This window comes from Pipistrellus hanaki (assembly GCF_964339955.1).
Source record: "Pipistrellus hanaki genome assembly, chromosome: 1".
Lineage (NCBI taxonomy): Eukaryota > Metazoa > Chordata > Mammalia > Chiroptera > Vespertilionidae > Pipistrellus > Pipistrellus hanaki.
Window position 1 is genome coordinate 97693265 of NC_140503.1, and position 23425 is coordinate 97716689.

General features: G+C 52.8%; 1 protein-coding gene and 1 long non-coding RNA gene across 2 annotated transcripts in view; one reads left to right on the forward strand and one right to left on the reverse strand.

The window, feature by feature from the left end:
* LOC311633263 (uncharacterized protein C15orf39) lies at positions 1 to 9479 on the reverse strand. The gene is given in 5 exon segments (XM_084905638.1): positions 1 to 1210; positions 1213 to 1253; positions 1255 to 1258; positions 3094 to 5702; positions 9310 to 9479. Coding segments are annotated over 4 exon segments (2952 nt in total). The 5' UTR covers positions 5651 to 5702; positions 9310 to 9479; the 3' UTR covers positions 1 to 860.
* The window catches only part of LOC311633813, a 23673-nt gene continuing 8753 nt past the window's right edge, over positions 8506 to 23425 (forward strand). The window contains exon 1 of the long non-coding RNA XR_014797018.1: positions 8506 to 8932. This is a non-coding gene — a long non-coding RNA (uncharacterized lncRNA). The remainder of the gene's footprint in view (positions 8933 to 23425) is intronic.

Genomic DNA, 23425 nt, shown 5'->3' on the forward strand with positions numbered 1-23425 from the left:
TCCAAACAACCCAAATGCTTTAATGTTTACGGCCTGCCTCCGGGGACCACAGCCTTATTACAGACCTTTAGTAGGCCAAGCTTGCCGGCCTCTGGGTTCAAGGAGGTAACCCACAGTAGGCCTGGCTGATGGGGCTCCAGGTCCACATCTTCAGAGATTGTCCAGGACTGAGCTGTCACCCGGCCTGCCCTTTCTAGTCCCTGCAACTGCCTGGCTTCTAGCAAACACACAACTTCCTTGGGATAATGCACTGGGAGAGGTTGGTAGCTCAGGGAAGTCACTGGTGTCAATTTAGGACAGGCCCGAGACCTCCCAGGGAAGAGCAGCAGGCCCAGCCCCAGGCTGTATCCCTGCATCCCTGAAGCACAGAAGGGGAAGGGCAGGCTCCCTCAGGGAGTTGCAGGCTGGGAGTCCGGGCCACACCCAAACCCTGGGCTGTAGCCCTGTGTTCCTGGGGGATGACTCTAGAAAGTATGGGCGTCCTGTACACTGTATCACTCCAAGATAACCAACTTCTATGACACAGTAAGAGGAGGAAGGTTGTTTGCCTCCGCCTCAAAATCCAGGCACTGGCTGGGATCTGGGCCCCTGTCCTGTGGAGGGAGCAGAGCAAACCGTGACTGGTGTGCCAGGCACCCCCCGCACCTGTGAGGTAGGCTGCATTGTCCTGTTTTGCAAATGGGTAAATAAGGGCTCCGGAGAGGAAGTGACTTGCTCGGTTACACAGCAAGAAACAGAGGGGCCAGCTCTGAGCCCAAGCTGGTGGAGCTCCCAAGCCCACACGTCCTTTCTAATAAAAGACCTCAAGCTAAAAGCTCAGGGACTCTCAGCCCAGCTTGGGGAGGAGGGCAGGGTAAGAACTAGAGAAACTCCAAGGGCATGTCCACTCCTGGCCTGGTGATTATCAGACAGTAGCTATCCAAACAGCAGCAGCCACCAGAGCTAAGGTGATGGCTCTGGCCAGCCAACAGCTGTGGGCAGGGCGAGGCCAGGCTGCTCCTCAGGTCTTGTGGCCCCACGGGAAGTGCCAGGCCAGAGAGCACTTCAGCAGTGATCCCTGACCGTGGGGCTGGCGCCGGCGGGGGGTTGAGGGGGGGGGGCAAGTGAGGTGAGGACCCGCCCCCAGCAGTCGCCTCTGCTTCCTCCCGGCTTCGCGGCCTTGGGGTGGGTGATTTCTGAGCCAGACACAGGCTCTCTGGCTCATCTCTGGCATGATGGCTTCTGAGGAGGGCACAAATCCAGCCTCAGAATCAGTCACCTGGAAAATAAACACACAGTCATGCTACAGACACCAACACCCTCATGTCCTATCTTCTGCCTCCAAAGCCACCTAGACTAGTGATTCCAGTGTCCCAGGCAGGACGGCCCCAGCAGGGCCAAGGAAATCATGACCCTTCTTCCCGGCCAGATCACTAAGCAAAGGGCGTGCTTCTCCCCAGGCAACGCCAGGGCTCTACCCGATGAGAGCACAACTCAGAAGCTGTTTGGGCGCGAGGACAAGAGGAAAGGGGCCTGACAGAGGGCTGGGCTGCACAGAGGGCCTCACGGTTCTGCCGCACTGCCACCAGAGTCAGGCAGTCCCAGAGGGAAGGGGGTGAAGGGAGCAGCAGAGGGCGTGGGGGGTTCCTGACCAACAGTACACCAGAGAAGCTGCCAGGGGAGCACTGTCTTAAGGACACCACAGAAGACAGGCACCCCAAAGATGGGGGAACGGCCCAAAGTTCAGGGAAGGCACGGGGATGGGGCACTAAAATCTAGTAACCACAGGGAACTGGGCCGCAGTCATTTCCTCCTCAGGTTCCAGGCTCTTGCACACCAGTCAGGGCAGGAGGCGATTGTGAAGTGGCTGAGCCCAACTCTCCAGCAGGCAGCCCAGGAAAAATAAACCCTAGGGGTCCCAGTCAGCCCAGCTGCATGATGCTGACACCCTCCCACACTGTCTGAATAGAAAGCTCCCACTAACACCCTTTGTGCTCCATCAGGTCCAATGCCCCAGTTTTTTAAGTGCTCAGGGGCAACAATGCTTATCACCTAGGCGCCAAGCTCCACATCTGTCCCTTATTGCCTCAGCCCCTTCTCCACCCGACCTGGAGCCTGGACCAGGTAAGAGCCCAGGGCAAGGCTGCCAGGACAGGGAGGGGGCAAGAAACAGTTCTAAGGAGGCACAGCTCACATTGCGACTTGGTGGTGAGAAGGCAGGAGAGCAAGGAGACAGCAGGCCTCGATGCCAGAACTCCTAGAATAGGAGACAACAGACACCAGTGGGCACCGTCACCTAAGTCGTGGTACATGACTTGCAGAAGTCCCCAAGGGTGAGGTCTAGCTACCTGAACTGATCAGATAACGCTCCAGAATGAAGAGAGCATGCGGGTGGGCCGTGTGCATAAGTTAGTCGGGAAAAGCAAACTGCAAAACAAGGTTCCAACCTGTTGGGACACTTCCACGAATGCACACACCTGGGAAGACTGAAAACTGTCCATTCAGAAGACCACAGTATGGGGGGCGGTGAGATCCCTGCTGGGTTTCAGGAATGAGCCCTGGGTGAATGAAGGTGCTGTCCCACGTGTGAAATGAGCTTAGGAGAAAGCTCATGGGTGTGGCTTGGGAGGAGTTAAGGGTCAGAGAGTCACCAGGTACAGAAGTCCAGCATGCAGCGGGTTATTTGGGGATGGAGCTCAGAAGAGGGGAGGCTGGGGAGGACAGACATGGGCAATGACCTCAGATAGCAAATAGGGCCCGGGCAGAGCTCCAGAGAAGCTTGCAGTAAAGGCAGAGAAGGCACAGCAGAGGGGCGGACCCGGAGGGGCACAGTACCAGGATGGCCAGGGAAGTATTTCCATGCAGAGTAATTGGTGTGTTCAGAGGCTTAGAGAGGAGCCTATGAGGGCTCTCATTGGTGCTGGGGGTGCAGAATGGGGCGGGAGGGTCATAGAGCCCACCCTGGAAGACTAGCTACGCCCCTGTGACCCAGGTTCTAGGGCCTCCACACCTTTCCAGAGGCCCAGGATCCTCTAAGCCCCTGGCTGTGAGCGCCCACACACCTGTCACTCGTGCACACAGCTCCGGCGGCAACTGGGGCTGCCCCATGCTCACCCAACTGGCGGCGTACACAGTCGCGCCACTGCAGACCCAGCAGGTCAGGGTATATGTCAGGCAGCTGGCGCAGGGCCAGCAACTTCAGCATGCGCGAGGTGCAGCCGCGCAGGGCTCGCTCCCGCAGCGCCCTCTCCTCCGACAGGGTGGTGGGCCGGAGCTCCACGCGGTGCTCCTGCAGCACGTGGTCCACAGAGGCCGCCGGCAGCCCCGGGAAGAGCCGCTCCTTCACCAGGTGGATGGGCACGAAGATGGCGCCGGCCCGCACCACGTGGGGGAAGGGGCACTGCTGCGTGCACACAAAGCGCTGCAGCTGGGACAGCAGCTTGCCCAGCAGCCCCTGCACAGCTTGCCCGTCCTGCCATGCTGCCCGGCCCCAAGGCCCAGCCATCTCAAGCCATTCTCGCAGCTTCTCGGGTGGGGAGTGGGCCACTGAGCCCGAGATGGCATCACAAAGGGACTCGTGCAGTCCTGCAAAGTGTTGCTCTGGGGAATCCGCTGTGACAGGGGTAGTAGCTGGAGTCGGGGCCCGGGCTGGAGCAGGTGATGGAGACAGAGTAGGTGCTGGGCTGACCACAGATGTACCTGGAAGACTGGGCAGTGCCAGATCAAAGCAGGCCACAGGCAAGGGCTGTTTGGGAATCTGTAGCCCAGTGGGCACAGTTGTAGGCGTGGGTACACGCTGGTCAGAGGCAGGGGCTGAGGTGGGCACAGCTGGGACCATGGCTGCAGACAAGGGTGCTGGCCGGAGGATCTTGAATTTTCGGAACATAAAGGCCACGGAACTGTGGAAGTTGGCTTTCGGGGTGGCCTCTGAGGTTGCTGACGCCCCAGGGAGCTTGGCGTGCACCCCAGGACTAGGGACCTTGATAGGAAGAGACTCTGTCATGGGCTTCTTCACACTCAAGTCCAGTGCTGCCTCTTCCCTATGTGGGCAATGTACCCCCACAGGGGCCTCCTGCGGAGACCGGGTTCCCCCGGAGTCTCTGTCATGGCTGTCCTTGGGGGCTGGGCCAGGCTCGGGTGTCGGCACATCCAGGTAGTCACGGTAGGGGGCCAGGCTGAAGACATTGTCGATGATGGGCATGGGTGGAGAGCTGGGGGGCCGCGTGTCCTGGGTCTGCGGGAGAGCCCGGTGCCCTTGGCCACAGGGTGGGAGTGCTGGTGGGGGGCGGGGACCCGGACTGTCTCCGATAACAATGGGTGCCCCAGAGTGCTCGTTGAGCTGCTCTTTCCTGCAGCTGGGCAGCCACACGGTCTCCTCAGCTTCCCGCGCTGGCTTCTCCACAGGCTTCACAGGCTCTGGGCACGGCCGACTGGCAGGCAAAGGCTGGCATGTTCGCTGGAAGGCACGGGGCTGAGGCACAGCCTGAACACTGCTCTGGGAAGGCAACGTCCCTCTGAGCCCCGGGGACGCTCCACAGGAGAGGTCATCCCGTGCGTAAGGAAAGCCCAGGGGCTGGGAGGCAAAGTCTAGCGGGCACCGTGGAGTGAGAGGTGGCTCCAGCTTGAGGTCGGGTGAGGGAACTGGGAGGGGGGCAGAGGGGTAGGAATAAATGTCCGGCCCCCCTGGGGGGATACAGGGTGCCTGGGCTGTCTGCTGCCTCAGGTAGGGGCTGTTCAGCCCATGAGTTAGGTACCCAGCTCCCTTGTGGGCTCCCAGAGGCTGCGGTGGGTGCACTGAGCTGTAGCTGCTCTGCTTCTCTGGATAGTAACAGGCTGGAGGGCAAGACAGAGTCTGCGGAGGGTGGGGCAGTGGGTAGGGGGAGGGCACTGTATCCTGATAGGCTGAGCCCAGGGGCTGAGCCCAAGGATTGGGGGGTCCCTCGGACAATCCCTGCTTGGGGTCCCCGGAGTAAGAACCTGCATACTTGGAGGCTAAGAAGCCTGTGCTGTGGCTGGTCTGATATTTGCCCAGGAATGCCTGGTGAGGGGAGAAACTCCCTGAGGAGTCTTTGCCAGATCCCCCAACTGGCACCTTACGTAAGAAGGCACTATCCGGGGACTGGCCTTTGCCAGGAGCCAGGGTCAGAGAGCAATGTGGGTTGGCTGGGGGTAATAGGGCCCCAGTCACCAGTGTCCAGTCAACATCCAGTGACCTCTTCGCCGCTCCGTCCCCCAGGCAAGTTGAGAGCCCGTAACACAGAGGGCTGCGGTAGACAGGTTTGGGTGCTGCCAGCGGTGGGCCCGAGTAGGAATGAGTCTGGGGAGTAAAGGGCAGGAGCTCAATAGGGCCAGAGTCCTGCGCCTTCTCAGAGCTTCTTGCTGGTGGGCGATAGAGCAGGCAGCTGGTCAACAGGTTGTCTTCTCGAAGTGGGGGTCCCGCTACGCTGGTAGGATACAAGGGTGGGTATGGGGTCCAGGATGCCAACTGTCCAGACCCTGTTTGGGGAACACCCCCCAAGGAGCAGGAGAAGTAGGCACCCTTGTAGTTGCAGGGGTCCTGGTTAGCAGCAGAGGGGCCCAAGCTGTGCCCGGGGCCTGAGTTGACCTGTAGACGGGGCAGCTTGCTGTACATCACAGGCCCCAGGGTGCCCTGTGGCCGCTTCTCCGCCATCACTGTGAAAAGGCTTCACGCCCTCCAGGGCCCCAGCTACTCAACTGCTGACCTGGGAGAGAGGGAGAGGCATGGATCATCAGAATAGGCTACAGGCAAGTGACAGGGCTGCTGCTCTCACCGGCTCACCACCACACCTAAGAACTTGGCACTTGGTAGATGTACAGTAGACTCTGCATGAATGAACGCATGAGCCATTTAACCAGAGGTTTGCAACTTGGTATTTTAAGCTGCAGAACCCTTCCTTAATGACTTCTTATGCGGCAGCTCCCACCTCCACTCTGGAGCCCCTCTGTTTCACTTTCCTCTACAGGATCCCCAAGGCCCCTTCCTCAGCTTTCAGACGTTATGGGCAGTCTGAGGGTCACTTTGTTGGTACAGATAAGGAGACCCATTCAGACCCCACATAACTATTGTAATTGAAGAGATGGGGTGAGAGGAGGGCTCCCAACCTCCCATGCCAAGCTTTTATTCCAAGATACCACAGTGATCTCAAGATGCCCACTGCAGCCAAGATATGGAATTAGGCACTGTCTACAAATTCAGATTTCCTGTGACACTCTTTAGATCTGTTTCAATAGAGGGCTTTATATGCAAAGCAGCACCCATACACTGAAGCATCCAGGAACAAAAAACGAGTCTAGCTTGCCAGTTAATGAATTTAATAGGGAGCTTATGTACAGAAACACAGTCCTGTATGGCATCAAGACAAAACAGATCCCCACCCCTTCCACCCACCCTAGACCATGTGCTTATATCTCCTCAGCAGTAGGAATGTGTGGGTAATCACAGGGATCAAGTGCCGAGATAATGTTGAGAGAGAGAACTACTGAAGATCCTGCGATCAGCCCAGAGCTGCACGTACTATTCCAGAGCTAAAGTGGAGGGGGTCAAGGGTCCAGGTTCACCCAGATGTCAAAATGGCAGATTACCTTTAAGATGGAGTTCCACACAAGATCTGACCTGCCAGTCTTATAAAAAAATGGCAACGTCAGGCCTGGAACCCAGGTCCTTAGGCCCACAGCGACAATTACTGCGCTTTGTGCTGTGTTCTGGAGGTTGGTCCCTCAGGAGGTGACCAGGTGCATGACTCTGTACAAGCCACGCCCTCCCACCCTCGCCCCACCAAGGCTGTCCTGCAGATGGTGCTGTGGCACCAGTAGGAAGGGGAAGAGAGCCAGTGCCCATCTGTCTTTAAGCTACATGGTGGCAGCACAGCACCAGGACAAGAAGGTGGGGAGGTGGGAGGATGAATGCCCAGGCAGGGAGCCTCCAGAGGCCACGCAGTGCTAGTTGGCAACTACCCCGATTGTACTGATATTAAAACTGTGTGCCACCTTTGAATGTTGACCTGTGAACCAGGAGCTCACGGCTCGATTCCGGTCAAGCACATGTCTGGGTTGCCAATTAATGATTTTCTCTCATTGCTGATGTTTCTCTCTCTCTCTCCCTCTCCCTTCCTCTCTGAAATCAATAAAAATATATTTTAAAAAACAAACAAACAAACAAACAAACAAACAAACAAACAGTGTGCCAGAGAAAGACTAAAGCCCTGAAGTAAAGCCAAGCAAAGGCTGGGATCCAGATTCAGAGAGGTCAAGCATGGGTTTCCCAAAGGCAGTAGGCACCCAGTAACCCATGAGAGGTCATGAGGTCAATCTGCTATGACCACCTTGACCTGTCTCTACCTCCCCCTACCCCCAGCTCCCTGTTCTCCAAAGCCCTCAGGTGGCTTAGAAAAAAATGGAATCAGCTCAGTCTGGCACCGGGCATCACAGGTTTTCATCACCAACAAGCGAAGAACAGCACTCTCTTCTCCCTCCTGCCGGGAAGCCAGCTACAGACTGAGTTAGATCAGCATATTCTGGGGACAGGAAAAGTCAAAAGTAGTATGGGGACAAGTTGCCAGGGCAACTGCACCAAAAAAGCCAGGAGGGACTCTCAGGAAGTTGGTTCATCTCTTGGCCAGAAACGGACACCTCAGGCAGCCTCGAGAAGAGATGCTCCAGAGAAGACAGGATGGGGCTTCAGGACCACAGTACCAATAGCAGTGCCCTATACTAGGGACCTGCAGCCGAGGGCATGCAGCCTTGCAAGAAAGAGTTGCATGGTTGTGGGTACTGAGTCTTGCTTCTGCCCTCGGGAGCTCTGGAGTTAATTAAGTGCTGGCTCCGTCTCACCTTCCCCACATGCTCCTTGGGGCCTCCTCCACACCCACTCCCAGGAGTCCTTCTTTCCTGGGCTCTGCCCACTGTGCGCCCTTTGCACTGGAGACTTCCTGAGAGACCCCATAGGGACCCAGCCAAGAGACGTGAGGCCACCCCTGTTTAGGAGAGAGGAGTCTCCAGGGAGCCATCAGAGGATTATGAAGGGTGTGAAAGTGACCCTACCTCCTGCCAGTAGGAGACAGGGAGCCCAGTATCGCGAACTCACTCGCCACTCAAGACAGTAGTCTCCTTCCCTGAAACATACACTGAAGCAGCAAGCAATTGCTTGGAGGAAGGTGGGGACCCCAGGGAGTAGGGTCACATCGCCCTGTGGGCCACCACACTATTTGGTGGCTCAAGTTGAAGCTGGGCTGGGAGGATCAACCTCAGCAAAGGCTCAGGGAAAAGTCTAAAGAGCCCACCAGGACCATTTTGGTCTTAAGCAGCAGAGAAGGCAAACAGCTCTGTTGCTCAATTCCCTCTTCCATCTCTAGGAGTTCCCTAGATGGGCGTTGGAGAAGATCAGGAAGGAAAGAGTGATCCTGCCCAGGTCCCTACGGGGTCCCTGGACATTCTCACCGGACTGAATGGGCCTCCTCCCCTGTTCGCATACTTCCCCCAGCTGAGGCGCTGGGACCTGCTGCCCTAGAACCCGGGCAGTCCAGGCTACAGTGGAGGAATAAGGGTCACGGGATTGGCCTCCACCGCTTTCTCCTACCTGCCCTGCCCAGAACTCTGGTGCCCGGGCCCTCTGCCGACCTGGCTTTGTGGCTTCCGGCGGCACCGGGGCGCACGTGTGCTCCCGCAGGCTGGCTGAGGTACAGGCTGCCGTCACACGTGCACACCCGTGCCTGCAAGTACGTGCATGGCTCCCATCTGCACACACGCCTCCACAGAACTGTGCTCTCTCTTCTCAGGCCCCGCACACGTGTGCACGCAGGAAGGCCCGCGCACCCGGCCCCGCAGACAGACACCCGAAGACCAGCGGGAGATCCGCCGCGGGGGGCGGCCCGGCCGAAGGATCCGGCAGCCGCCGCCTCGGGGCGAACCCGCCGGCCTGGGCTGCAGCCAGCGGGTGAGTCAACCCCAGCGAGGAAACCACAGGGCCATCCTGTCCCAGCAGGGTGCGCCCCTGGCCCCGCGGCGCCCGACGCCCACCAGGCCCAGGCCCTCCTCCCCAGCTCCTCTCGGGCAGTTCCCGAGCCAGGCCCGCGGGAGGCCCAGGGCTCCGCCCGCGCCCTCCCCGCCGGAGCTCCGGGCGCTCCCAAGTCCGGGAGAGTCGGGCAGCGGCGCCGCCGGGGTCCGCGGCGGGAGCCGCAGCACCTCGCTCAGCCCCCGCGCTCCGCTCCCGGCGGCCGGCAGGGGCGCCCGGGGCAGCGCCGCCCCCGCTCCCCGCGCGCTTCCCGCAAACTCGGCCCAAGTTTCCGCGCCGGCCGGGCGGCGAGCTCCTACCTGCAGGACGTCCAGCGGCCCGACCCGCCGCCCGGCCGCCGCCGCATCCCCGGCGCCGGAGGCCGTGGGCTCCCGTCCCGCTGGGCCTGCGCGGGAACTCGCGGAAGCCCGAGCCGGAGCCGCTTCCCCGCCGCCGCTCGCGCCGCCGCCGGGCGCCGTCTGCGGGCCCGGCGGGGCGGGCCGGGGGCGGGGCGGGGCGGGCCGGCGGGGCCGCGGCCGCGCTCCGGGAGCCGCGCTCCCCAGGGCCCGGGGTGGGGCCGCGCGGAGCCGCCCTCCGCGCCGGGCGCTGAGCGGTGTCTGACCGCCCACTACGCGGACCGGTGCCGTCGCGCCGATTGCACGCCTCCGTTCAGCAACTCCCTTAGACCATTCATTCATGGTCCCCTTCTAGCTAAGTGGCCTTGTGCATGCCGCTTGACCTTGTTGAGCTTCAGTTTCCTTATTTTAGTACAACTGGAATTATATCATAGTGGTGGTGGTGTAAGGCTTAGAAGAAGTTGTATTAAACTATCTGGCACACAGTAGGTCCTCTGGCTCCCTTGACCAGTGCTAACGACATTAAGGAGCTGGAGAAGGGCTCCTGAGCCTCAGTGCAGCCAGTGAGGGCCAATTCCAGACAGATGTATCCCAACTCCTGTTAGGGCACCACACCTGAGGAGGAATGGTGATTTCCCTATCCCTGTCACGAGCCAGCAATGAGGGCACCTGGCAGGGGTGGGGAGTGTTTTCTAGGGGCCTGAATGGGCACCTCTGAACACTTTCGGCAAATCTCCCTCAATAAGCCTGGCCTAAGCTGAGCACATCTGGCCTGGGAGGTGGGATGAGGTGAGCATTCCCAGCCAGGAATGGTATGTTGCTGAGAGAGGGACTAGAGGGATGGAAGGGCTGACTCTTTGAGCCACCGGCTTGGGATGAGAAGCCCTGTGGTGCTGCTACCTTCTCTAAAGAAATCTGGTAAGTTCCTGGGCTGTCCAAGAACTGGGCACAGGTTGGGTACCGGTGGACATGCCTAAGGTCAAAGCAAGTTCGTGGGGTAAAACCATCCAGGCCACCTGCTCAGATCAAAAAAGGTCACTGCTGCCTGAGTGAGAAGGCAGCACAGGCTGAGGCCCCAGGTTCCGAGTTTGAAAGCTGCTGGAGCAACTGGAGCTAATGTGGAGGCACGTCACCACCGCAGGAATAGGAGGAGGAAGTGGAAGTCACCTGGAAGGAGGGGAGAGTGTATCACTTCGTTGAGAGCTAGCGGGTCCTTAGAAATGGTCTGGAGAGATCTGGGGAGCAGGCTCGGAGATAGTTGGGGCTTTATTAAGGTCACACACACACACAACAGACGAAGGATCTTTCTGCTGTCTCACCTCAGCATCAGGAAGGCACATCTGTGTACTGACAACTAGGGGTCATGGCCAAGCCTCAGGTCACAGGCTGTTTGTTCTTCCCTACTCTTGCTCCTCACCCATTCTGCCTCCCCCACCTCCGCCACCATGCCACTCCATGCCCCACCTTTGCCTTGCTATTTGGGGCATGGGAAGAGGGTAGTGTTCTCAACTCTTAGGTCTAGGACTCTCTGGTTTTGTGCTCAGGTGGCCTAGTGCTCTCTCCAATCTCTCTGAGCCTGAGTGAGACTCACCCCCACAGAGTCTTGTCTTAATTCAGGGATATTCACAAAGGCAGCTCACTTAATCAGTGCCTTGTCCATTCCATTCCTTTTTGGCATTTTATCTTGGAATACAAAATAAAGGATATAGGATGGGGGACTTGGCAGCCACTCTGAAGGGGGAGGGAGAAATACATAGAAACATCAATGATGAGAGGGAATCATTGATCGGCTGCCTCCTGCATGCCCCACACAGGGCATCGAGCCCATAACCCCGGCATATGCCCTGACCAAGAATTGAACCATGACCTCCTGATTCATAGGTCAATGCTCAACCACTGAGCCACGCTAGCCGGGCAGCAGCCATTTTATAACTATAAGCCTCAACTTCCTAACCTGCAAAATGGGAACCATGATATCTGCCTCATAGATCAAGGTGGGTGTCAAACAATATCAGTGTGGGAACTGCTTATAAACTGTAAAAGGCTCTGTAGAGTGTCAGCTGGCTGTCAGACCCTGAAGACCCTGACCTTGCCCTTTTCTTCTCTCCCCCAAGGGTCCCGTGTAGAACCCAGGGCGAGAGGTGCTGCGGAGGCTTTGTTGGGTGAAGGGAAGTAGCGAACACAGCGAGGCTGCCCTGGAGCCCCTGCGTGTTTCCGAGGCAGTGGTCTTGGAGAGGAGAAATGGTGTTGGAAGGAACAGTCTGTCCTTATGTGGGCTTCCTGGGCAGTCAACAAAGAAAAGTACCATAGAAAAGTCTGGAAAGGAGGTTTCACACTCACCCTCCTACACACACATACACATACACACAGGGCACACCAACCAGGTATGTGGAGTCTCCTTGACCAGCCCAGACACAGATTACTCCTGGCTCCCTGGGAAGGCAGGTAACAGGTCAGTTCCCCAAACCTCAGCTTGTTACTATGGTCACACCTGCCATTTATAAAACCCTTTCCTTCCTTGGAGGAGCTCCTTCTCACCCAGAGGAAGGAGATATGTCACTGCAGGCACCCTATGGGCAGAGAAACAGAGAAGTGTGGCACCTTTCCCCAAGACACCCAGCAGTGCTCTCTCTCCCCAGGCCTTTCAGGCCTCGCTGTAGACATTGCCTCCTCCAGGAAGGCCTCCTGGACTGCTATTACAGCACTCTCTGCCCTCTGCTTCTGAATCCCTCCCCTACTCCCCCCAACAGAGGACTACTTCACTGTTGGTGGGTGGGCCAGGCAAGGAGCTCCTACTTGGAGCATGGTCCTGTGTCAGTCACTTGCTAAACATTGGGTTAAATTAATTCTTACAGCAACCATATGAGGCAGAAGTTTGAGAACATGCAGACTGAAGTGTGACCTATGATCTGTGTGACCTTAGGCAAGCCCCTCTACCTCACCTCTCAGTTTGCTGCTCCAATGGGCATAATTAGAACATGTCCCAGGACTTGTATGGATCCAGGGAGTTCACAGCTTTCTGAATATAAGCCCTTTAGAGGAGCAGGAGTGAAGCAGCTAGCCCCATAACCAAAGACATGGAGGAGCTCGGGTTCCCCCTCCCCACCCCCGCGCCCCCGAACCCTTCTAAGGAAAGGTACAGGCATGGCTGGTGGGCAGGATCCCTCTGCTCTCCAAGCATGCGGAACCTGGGTGTTGAGCTGTGGCAGTAGCCAGGAGCCTGGGCTCAGAGCGCCTGGGATGAATAGGATCTGGGGGTGGCACAGGGTCATGGGTCTGATCAGAGTAAGGTGAGCTACTTCCAAACCGTGCTGGCAAACAGACCTTCCTTCTGCAGGAAGGCTGGCGACACTGTAGCCTGCTGCCTTGCCATGGTAAGCAAGGAGTGGTAGCCCCCCAAACTCTGAAGGAACCCAACCCACCTCCAGAGGAAATCAATCTCTTAGAGGAGGACCCCAAAGACAGAGAAAGGGGGATAGGCCTCTGGAAAAAAAAGAAAAACAAAAAGGCCCACACAATCACAATTAACAGCCAGTGAAGGTTGGCTTTCCATGTTTACCCCCTCCAAACACTGAGGACCCCTCAGGCTTTGTGCTGAAAATGAGGACCCAGGTGCTGTTCCCCAGCGCAGTGAGAGGCAGATGAGAACAGCCCAGGGCCCTGCACTGTGATGTGTGCTTGTGTGGGGCGGGGCTACTGGAGAAGCCCGAGGATTAGGGACTGGGCCTTCAGTCAGGAGAGGGTCCTCATTCTGGCTGAGCCAGAGCCCAGCCCCTGGGCTATCTAGCTTGGGACTGAAAGTTAAACCGAAACCAAAAGTGTCCACATGACCTGTCACTACCAGAGTCAGTAAGTAGAGACAAAGTTGAATCTTTATGCTTGGTGATCCAAGAGAGTGGTAGGTATAGACCCTGAAAAACTGCTCTAACATCTTGTCTCAAGCCAGCCGTTTTATAAGGTTAGAGGGTGGGAGAGAATCTAAAACCATGTGAGTTCCCATGGTCTGTTTTCTATCATTGGGCTCATAATGATTAGCCCCCAGACTTTTGTCTCCTTTCCAGTGTGTCCTGTCCTTGATCTGTTCTCAAAATGTATCTTCTTTCTGAGTGATTGAGCCACCTGGACTTCAAGGTCGATTTATCTTTACAGCTCTGTTTTTTCTTCTTCAGCGTGTCCTCCACAGGTTCCCAGGATCTGTAAGGAAATCTCTTATCTATAGTTAGTATAGTGAATAGCTATTAATCAACTGTAATTCTGTTCTTATAGCATGCCCTTCCCCTATCAGAGCAGTGGGAAACATTCCCTCCTTACCTCCAGAGAGGTCTCTCCAGTATCTGACCCTGCTGGCTCCCTAGTGCTCCACTCTGGCCTCTGCTAGCCTCCCTATTGCCCCTGCCATCCCCAGAGCCAAACTTCCTTACTGGGGCACAGCTCCATGCTTTGGAATATGCTCTCCTTCAGCCTTAGCTGCTTGTCCCACTCTTTGCTAATTCCTGTTGGCCTTCAAGACTCAGCTTTGGTCCCTTCCTCCAGAAAGCCTTCCAGGCTGTGTTTAGTCACCTCTTCTGAGGTCTCAAGGCCTTCTGAACTCATCTCCTTGCTAAAATTGCCGAATCACAAGCCTGCTCCCTGCTAGACTGTGGAGGGATCTCCTCAGCACAGGGCCTGTGCAGGGCTGAGTCAGGTCATGGTTATGGAGGGCAGGGCAGGTACATGGTGCAGGAGGACTCTGTACTCCGGAAAGGAAAGAAAGGCAGAGAACCCTCCCCAGACCCAGTGACGAGGACCTGAAAGGAGCCTCAGTTTCCCGAAGCTCCCCTGCAGCTCCTGCACTCAGCCTCAAAGTAGCAACAGCCTGCTGCCAGCCCCATTTCAACATGTGGAAACTGAGGCCTAGGCAGGGACAGCCACGTGCCAGGGTCTGTGCCAGGATGACCTATAATCCAGGTCTCCTCAAGGCCTGTCCAGCCTGTACACCGGCTCCCTTTTTTTTTTTTTATCCTTAGCAGAGGATATTTTTTCCATTGATTTTTTTTAGAGAGAGTATAAGGGAGAGGGAGAGACCGAGAGAAATATTGATGTGAGAGACACATATCGATTGGTTGCCTCCCACATGTGCTCCCCCCTCACCAGCCCCCAACCAGGCGAGGAGCCTGCAACCAAGGTATGTGCCCTTGACCAAAATTGAACCTGGGACCCTTCAGTCTGCAGGCCGATGCTCTATCCATCAAGCCAAACTGACTAGGGCCCAGCTTCCTTTAAAAAAAATTTTTTTAGAGAGAGAAAAAGATCAATTTGTTGTTCTACATATTTATACAATCATTGGTTGCTTCTTTTATTTTTAACTTTTTAAAAAATATATTTTATTAATTTCTTACAGAGAGGAAGGGAGAGAGATAGAGAGCTAGAAACATCGATGAGAGAGAAACATCGACCAGCTGCCTCTTGCACACCCCCTACCTGAGATGTGCCCGCAACTAACGTATAATATATGCCCCTGCCCGGAATCGAACCCGGGACCTTTCAGTCCGCAGACTGACGCTCTACCACTGAGCCAAACCGGTTTCGGCCATTGGTTGCTTCTTGTGTGTGCCCTGACTGGGGATTGAATCCACAACCTTTTTTAAAAAAAATATATTTTATTGATTTTTCACAGAGAGGAAGAGAGAGGGATAGAGAGTCAGAAACACCGATGAGAGTCATGGATCAGCTGCGTCTTGCACACCCCCTACTGGTACATGCCCTCAACCGGAATCGAACCCGGGACCTTTCAGTCCGCAGGCCGACGCTCTATCCACTGAGCCAAACCGGTCCCGGTTGAATCCACAACCTTGACATATCAGGACAACACTCTTAACTGATTGAGCCACCTGGCCAGGGCCAGCTTTCCTCTTGTTCTGACACTGCCTCTCCCTCCCCACCCCAATCCCCAGACCTAGGATGGAAAAACCCCTGGCTGAGCTCTTCCTGCATGCCTCACACCGCCTGCAAACCCAACCTTGGGGGTCCCTGGCAGGCAGCTCTCCCCTACTCTGGGCCTGGACTTCTGCCAGCCTCTCTAATCCCCTCCTTTCCTTTTCCCATCCAGGGCCTCTCTCCGGGGGTCTCCTCTGCCAGCCTCCATGCCCTGGCCAGCAGCACAGCTGTTCTCAGGATGGTGGTTTAGGCCTGGGCAGCCTGTACCCACAACCCTGACTCCTTGCTTCAGTTGTCCTTTGGCCTCTATTAGGAATTACCTCCCCCCAGTTCCCCAGGTCAAAGGTCTTGGGGGAGGGGGGTTGCTAATCCAGGTTTTCCTATCCAAGCCTCTTCCCCCATACTAGAGCACCCTCCCCTCCTCCCATGGGGAGATGAGGTGAACTGTCCATAGGACCTTCCTAAGACCTGTTGGGCAGTGGGATCTGGGCCAGGTGGTTGGTGCTGGCCCCTTGTTAGCAGCCACTGGGTCTCCACACTTAGGGCTGATTACCAGGCAATAGTATCAGAGGCTCAGCTCGGGTTGGGGCTGACACAGCAGCTGCTGATGAGTGGGGAGGCATGCAGCCAGGCCAGCCGAGGCCAGGGCCGTGACAGGAAGGCATCATGCTCCCAGGAGGGATGGGGGTGGGCACTGCCTCGGCTCTGCAGCTTCAGATATTTCTTGTCGTTATTCCAGCTTAGCCTTACAGCCCTGCCCTAGGAAAGGGGTCTGAGGACCCTCCCATAAACACCCACCCTCAGAGCCCTCAGGTCTCAGGGAGCTGAGTGGAAGCAGAGAGGGACACTTTTTCTTCTGAGGTGCAGACCACGAGGAATCGGGGCTTAGGCTTTGGGCCTAAATCCTGCTCTGCCGCTCAGTGGCTGTGTGGCCTGGACATGCTCGCTGGCTGTCTGAGCTGGGCTGCCTCACCTGCAGAATGGGATGCCATCCCTGTTCGGTAAAGGAGTGCACAGTATAGAGAGGGCTTGGTAAATAGAAAAGAAAATTACAAGAAAAAGAAATAAATAAAAATTACAAAATAAGAGAGAGAGGGAGAGATGGAGGAAGGGAAAGAGGGAGGGAGGGAGAAAGGGAGGGAAGGAGAAAGGGAGGGAGGGAGGGAGGGAAGAAAAGAAAGTGCTTGGTGAAGCAGCTGTCACAGACCTCCTCTCCATACCTGTCATTCACTTCCTTCATGTCCTGCTGTTTACTCAACCCCAAGCTTCTCACACTACAAGGTCCTGACTGCATGCTTTACAGTGCTGACAGCCCACACATGAGCCATCCAGCATTGCTAGGTGACCGGGAACCTGCCATCTTCATATCCAAGAAAGCCTTGTGCTCAACCCTGCACCTTATTCCCCATCCCTGCTGACTTGATGTTTTCTTTTAAATATATACATTTTATTGGTTTTTTACAGAGAGGAAGGGAGAGGGATAGAGAGTTGGAAACATCAATGAGAGAAACATCGATCAGCTGCTTCTTGCACAACCCCTACTGGGGATGTGCCCGCAACCCAGGTACATGCATGCCCTTGATGGGAATCGAACCTGGGACCTTTCAGTCCGCAGGCTGACCTCTATCCACTGAGCCAAACCAGTTAGGGCTTGATGTTGTTGTTTTTTAAATTTAACACTCATAGCCTTTACCATGTACTGGCACTGTTTTCAATACTTTATGAATATTAACTTGTTTAATTTATTCAATCCATTTAATGGATTAAGTTGCTTAATCTATTTATTTTATTCATTCACTTAGTGGGTTAAATAAGGCAATGCTAAGGTGAGCCCAGGGAGCTGTGGTGGAACACGCCCATGCTGGGGTGGCTTAGCTGTGCCTGGGCTGGATACCAGCCCTGCCTCCTGCCACAGAGCTCGCCTGCGCTGGTGCAGGTCAGAGTTTGGGGAAGAGCAGTGATGGCTAATTAAAACTTCAACTCAGGAGGCCCTCTTGGGGCAGGGGATTGCTTCAGTCAGTTCTCTTGGGGAGAGCACCTAATTGGACCTTTGGGCTGTAGTTATGATGCAAGCTTACCAAGCAGAGGATAACAGGCAAGGAGGGAGGGGAAACGGGGAAGAAAACACGTGGGCAAAAAAAAAAAAAAATAACTCCCCTCCCATTGTGAGGGCAGTGACTTGGGAGTCCCTTGATTGTCACTTAATTGCTATGTAACTTTGGATTAGTTCCTTGGCTTCTCTGAGCCTCATTGAAAAGTGGAAATAATAAAAACTCCAACCCTGGAGGGTTGCTGTGAAAAGGTATGCATGAGCCTGGACAGTGTGGCTTAGTGGTTGAGTGTCGACTCAGGAACCAAGAAGTAATGGTTTGATTCCTGGTCAGGGCACATGCCCAGGTTGTGGGCTCAATCCCCAGTAAGGGGCATGCAGGAGGCAGCTGATCAGTGATTCTCTCATCACTGATGTTTCTATCTCTCTTCGCCTCTCCTTTCCTCTCTCTCTAAAAATCAATAAACACACACACACACACACACACACACACACACACACACACACATATACAAACACACATTTAAGTATGCATGAAAAATACCTAGCACAATTCCTGACTCAGAAGTAGGGATTCATGCCTGGCTGGTGTGTCTCAGTGGTTGAACATTGACCCAGGAACCAATAGGTCATGGTTTGATTCCTGGTCAGGACACATGCCTGGGTTGTGGGCTGGATCCCCAGTAGGGGACGTGCAGGAGGCAGCTGATCAATGATTCTCTCTCATCATTGATGTTTCTATCTCTCCTTCTCTGAAATAAATAAAAACATATTTAAAAAAAGAAGTAGGGATTCATAAAACTGGAACAATTATTATGTTTTTAAGCCAGTGTTACTACCAAAGGTTTTTCATGCCATAAGCTATGTAGTTCTGAGAGTATTTTAGGAGGGAGGAGAGTGGGGCAAGCATTCAGTGGAGGGAAGTGGTTAGCCTCCCAGCTTTCTTTCCTGATGACCTGGGTCTGGGTCCTGGGCCCCATGAGCCATGTGAAGGAGCAGGAATGGGGGTGTGGGTGCCATAGGAGTCGTCAGGCAGAGTCACAGAGCAGTCTGGGATGCAGATAGAACCAGAGTCTGCAGGGTAGAGGAGACCTAACCAGTCAGAAAGGGGCAGAGGGGAAAAAAAGACGAAATGAGAAAGGAGCAGAGATGCTTGGTGGAGGAAATAGCCTAAATGAGATCAGAGAGTGCAGAGTGCACTCAGAAGCCACAGGCAGCCTATAGGGGTGGGCCAATTTAAGTGACAGCCACCCTCTAGATTGCTGAGGCCTGGGGACTGGATTTAGGTGGCTGAAGTCCCGCCCTAGCTATAGAGTGGGCTGTGAAGAGGGGAATAGGGTAAGGGAAGAGGGTGCTACCTATTTCTGGTTGCAGCAAAGGGGAACTCACTAACTCCCCTGCCCTCTGTCTGCGGGTTAGTCTCATCCCCTCTGTTATCACAGAGCACAAGCCTGGGCTCTCCAGCCCCTTTGGGAAGTCACAGAGGCCTGTTCTCAGAGGCACAGGGCCAGGACAAGGTCCTGACTGTGGCTGGCATGGGTGAGCCCCAAGCCCCTCCAAGTTCACCCAGCTTAGTGATGTCACTGTTCTCACAGGCTGCCTCAGGCGGCACCCAACCCAGGTTTGTCTGGGCTGCGGCAGGCCCGGAGGCCCCAGGAAGGTACTGGCCTCCTTCCTCCTTGGTACTCCTTCAGAGTAGAGCAACTGCCTCCCTAGCACTCAATGAGCACCTCCAACAAGTGTGGCCTCAGAACACAAGTGCTTTAGGGCCAGGATCAAGGTGTGGAAGAGACCAGGATGCTTTTTTTTTTTTTTTTAATTAAGAATGCTTCCTTTATTACATAAAACCAATACAGCTCAATAGTCTCTATATTGTTCATAGTATTATGCCTCTGATGTTAAAGACAATCACTTCCAAGTGTCATCAGGTAGTAATTTTCTGTGGATGTCATCATTTGTCATATCTGCTCCGCAAATCACATAGAGTTGGCAAATAGCTCTAGGAAATTAAGAATTTCTCCCAAGCCCCAGAATAAACATACACCTAACATTCTTCAACACCTTATTGTACCAGAAGTAACAAAGTTCTGAATGAGGAACAATTCAATATATCACAGATGTCCCAGTTTATCAATATACTTTTTATCATTTTCATTAACAAAGTGGACTACAATGGAGCCCTAATTTGCATTATAATTGGTTGTTACAATGTATTGCACATTTTCCTGAGGACACGTATGAATTCTCAAGATGCAAGGTCACTCTCAGAATAGTCTCCCATCTGGTTAGTGCAGTGTTTTTCAACCTTTTTTGGGCAAAGGCACACTTGTTTCATGAAAAAAATCACGAGGCACACCACCATTAGAAAATGTTAAAAAATTTAACTCTGTGCCTACATTGACTATATATAAAGTAATTCTCTTGAATAGGAATCAAATAAACACAAAGAAAGTATTTTATAATTACTTTATTATGAAATATTAAGTAAACAAAATAGTGAAAAATTATAAAATTCTTGTCTTGTCTGCACCTACGGCACACCAGGCAACATCTCGCGGCACACTAGTGTGCAGCGGAACAGCGGTTGAAAAACGCTGGGTTAGTGGAGAGCTCACCACAGGTTCAAGAAGTTTCCTGCCGAAGCCGGTTTGGCTCAGTGGTAGAGCATTGGTCTGCGGACTGAAAGGTCCCAGGTTCGATTCCGGTCAAGGGCATGTACATTGGTTGCTGGCACATCCCCTGTAGGGGGTGTGCAGGAGGCAGCTGGTCGATGTTTCTCTCTCATCGACGTTTCTAGCTCTCTATCTCTCTCCCTTCCTCTCTGTAAAAAATCAATAAAATATATATATATATATATATATATATATATATATATATATATATATATATATATATAAAAAGAAGTTGTTCCCTGTGCTCCCAACTACATGCTTGAAATAGTGCAAGATCAGAGCTGATTATAAATGTACACAATTCTGAGACAGTCTTTATTACACATTTGGTAGAATTAAAAGACTGACAATCTTACTGTAATTAGTATATTAGTATTATTACATATTTTGAGAATTATTTTCCATTGTTCAGTTTAGCTCAAGAGAATAATTTTATAACCAGATTATGACCATTTCTCTAAGCTAAAGAAACAGTAATTGCTGAGGTTAACAAAGATATAATAATTCTTTTCATAGGCCCTTGCATTGTTTTGTGAACTGCATTGTTAAAAATCATGAGCTTTGCCCTGGCTAGTTTGGCTCAGTAGATAGAGCATTGGTCTGCAGACTGAATGGTCCTGGGTTCAATTCCAGTCAAGGGTACATCGAGTTATGGGCTCAATCCCTGTTGGGGGGCGTGCAGGAGACAGCGAATCAATGATTCTCTCTCGTCATTGATGTTTCTATCTCTCCCTCTCTGAACTTAATTAAAAATGTATTTTTAAAAATCATGAGGTTAGCCGAAACCGGTTTGGCTCAATGGATAGCACGTCAGCTTGGGGACTGAAGGGACCCGGGTTCGATTCCGGTCAAGGGCATGTACCTTGGTTGCGGGCATATCCCCAGTGGGGGATGTGCAAGAGGCAGCTGATCGATGACTCTCTCTCATCGATGATTCTAGCTCTCTATCTCTCTCCCTTCCTCTCTGTACAAAATCAATAAAATATATTTAAAAAAAAAAAAAAAAAAAAAGCCAAAACCGGTTTGGCTCAATGGATAGATCGGCTTGGGGACTGAAAGGTACCGGGTTCAATTCGGGTCAAGGGCATGTACCTTGGTTGCAGGCATATCCCCAGTAGGGGGTGTGCAAGAGGCAGCTGATCGATGACTCTCTCTCATCGATGTTTCTAACTCTCTATCTCTCTCCCTTCCTCTCTGTACAAAATCAATAAAATGTATTTAAAAAAATAAACAAATAAAAATAACTCAATCACCAAAAAAAAATACATCTTAAAAAAAAAAAAATCATGAGGTTAGCAAAAATCTTTACAAGCCAACTTATCAAAACAGGCATTTGGTCAATAAGGATTTAATTTCACACCACTAAAACTTTAGATTTTAGATTTAGTTAGAGCTGTTTGCAAATGTGTATAGAATATTTAGTTTACTCTAATAGATGACAAGATAGCTCCCCCTCAGTGAGACTCTAAACATATCTGCTTTACTTATATAGGAAGAGGATAACATTAAACACAGAGGCTTTTTGCCCTGGCTGGTTTGGCTCAGTGGATAGAGCGTCGGCCTGCATACTGAAGGGTCCCAGGTTCGATTCTGGTCAAGGGCATGTACCTTGGTTTCGGGCACATCCCCAGTGGGAGGTGTGCAGGAGGCAGCTGATCGATGTTTCTCTCTCATTGATGTTTCAAACTCTCTGTCTCCCTTCCTCTCTGTAAAAGGTCAATAAAGTATATTTAAAAAACAAACAAACAAAAACATGGAAGCTTTTGATTTGTGATACTGAACAATGATCTGTTATGTGGAATTGAGGTGCAGAATCTCTCCCTGTGGGTCCTTGCCAGACGAAGTTAGAAGAATAAACTCTCAGACTAAAAGATTTTAAATAAAAATGTGCAAGTTTATTGGAAGCATATACAAACTCCTTGGGAACCCCCAGGGGAGGGGTCCGTAAATGGGAAAAGCCTGGGAGTGCTCGCCTCCCCCCTCTCTGATGAGGAAAATCAGTCTCAGAAGAAAAAAATCTTCTGTCTGAACATGACCCTTTCAAATTGGACCCTTCCTTAATTTAGGACCCCTGTGCTTTCCTCATTGGCCACTCTGCTACATAGTATCAGTTTCAAAGTCCAAAGCCCGGGTGGTATCCCTTCTTTCTCACCCCTTGTGACAGTTCCTCTATCCTCTGTTGCCGAAACCAATCATTGTCTCACTAATAGAAAGAGGCTGGTCAACCTTGAAGCTCTGAAAGGTCAGAGCCAACCACACCCTATCTAATTGAGACAATGGTAACTGAGGCAACTTCCCCATCTTGTAATCATGTAAATCCTTACTGATATGATAATCCGCTTATTACCTGCCTAAGGGCTATGGGTGTTTCCCAAAGCTGCTTACGGGTAATGGGTGTATCCCATAGCCGCCGCAATAAAAGGGAGAGCGAGGCCAGAGCCTAGAGAGTCTTCCCACTAGAGGTTGACTCCCGCCTGGCCCCCCATTTGTTCCAAATTAACTTTTCTAGTCTCTCTCTCCATTTTAGTGTGTAGCCTCCTCCAGAAACCGGACCCTGAGTGGGCCCTAATCACCCGGGTCGTGCTAAGGGTTCCCACACTCTGTGAAAGTATGTTTCCCCCTTTCCAGAATTTTGTGACTTTTCTCTATCCTCTGTGAAAGTAAGATAAGCATTCATCTCCCATGAACTCCCTTTTCCTAAATCTGCCTGTCCTGTCTCTAAAATTCCTTTCAGATCTACTCAGGACAAACAAAGGATCCACCTAACTTTTCTGCAATACAAGTCTTATTAAGGTGTTCTGGCCCATTTGCGTGACATTCACATTATATGCTTGGAATTTCTTTAAAAAAATATTTTTAGAGAGAGGGGGAGGGAGAAGGAGAAAGAAAGAGAAACACCCACGTGAGAAACATCCTTTGGCCTCCCACACACCTCCTACCAGGGACCAAGCCCCAGAATCCAACTGGCAACCTTTTAGTGCACATGACACACCCAACCTACTGAGCCATACCAGCCAGGACTGAAATTTCTTTTTTTCTTTTTTTAATATATTTTATTGTTTTTTTACAGAGAGGAAGGGAGAGAGATAGAGTACTAGAAACATCGATGAGAGAAACATCGGCCAGCTGCCTCTTGCACACCCCCTACCAGGGATGTGCCCGCAACCAAGGTACATGCCCTTGACCGGAATCCAACCCAGGTCCCTTCAGTCCACAGACCGACGCTCTACCACTGAGCCAAACCGGTTTCGGCCTGAAATTTCTTTTTTATTATATTCTTGGAGCTTGCATATGTAAAGAATTTTTGTGAGTTTATTTGAGCCAAACTGTTGACAATTGTTAGGAAGCAAAATCTCATTGTATTGAGATGATGCTCTGAGAATGGAGGTTTTTCACCTTGTTTTATACATCACAATCAAATAAATGTGTTACATGAAATCCA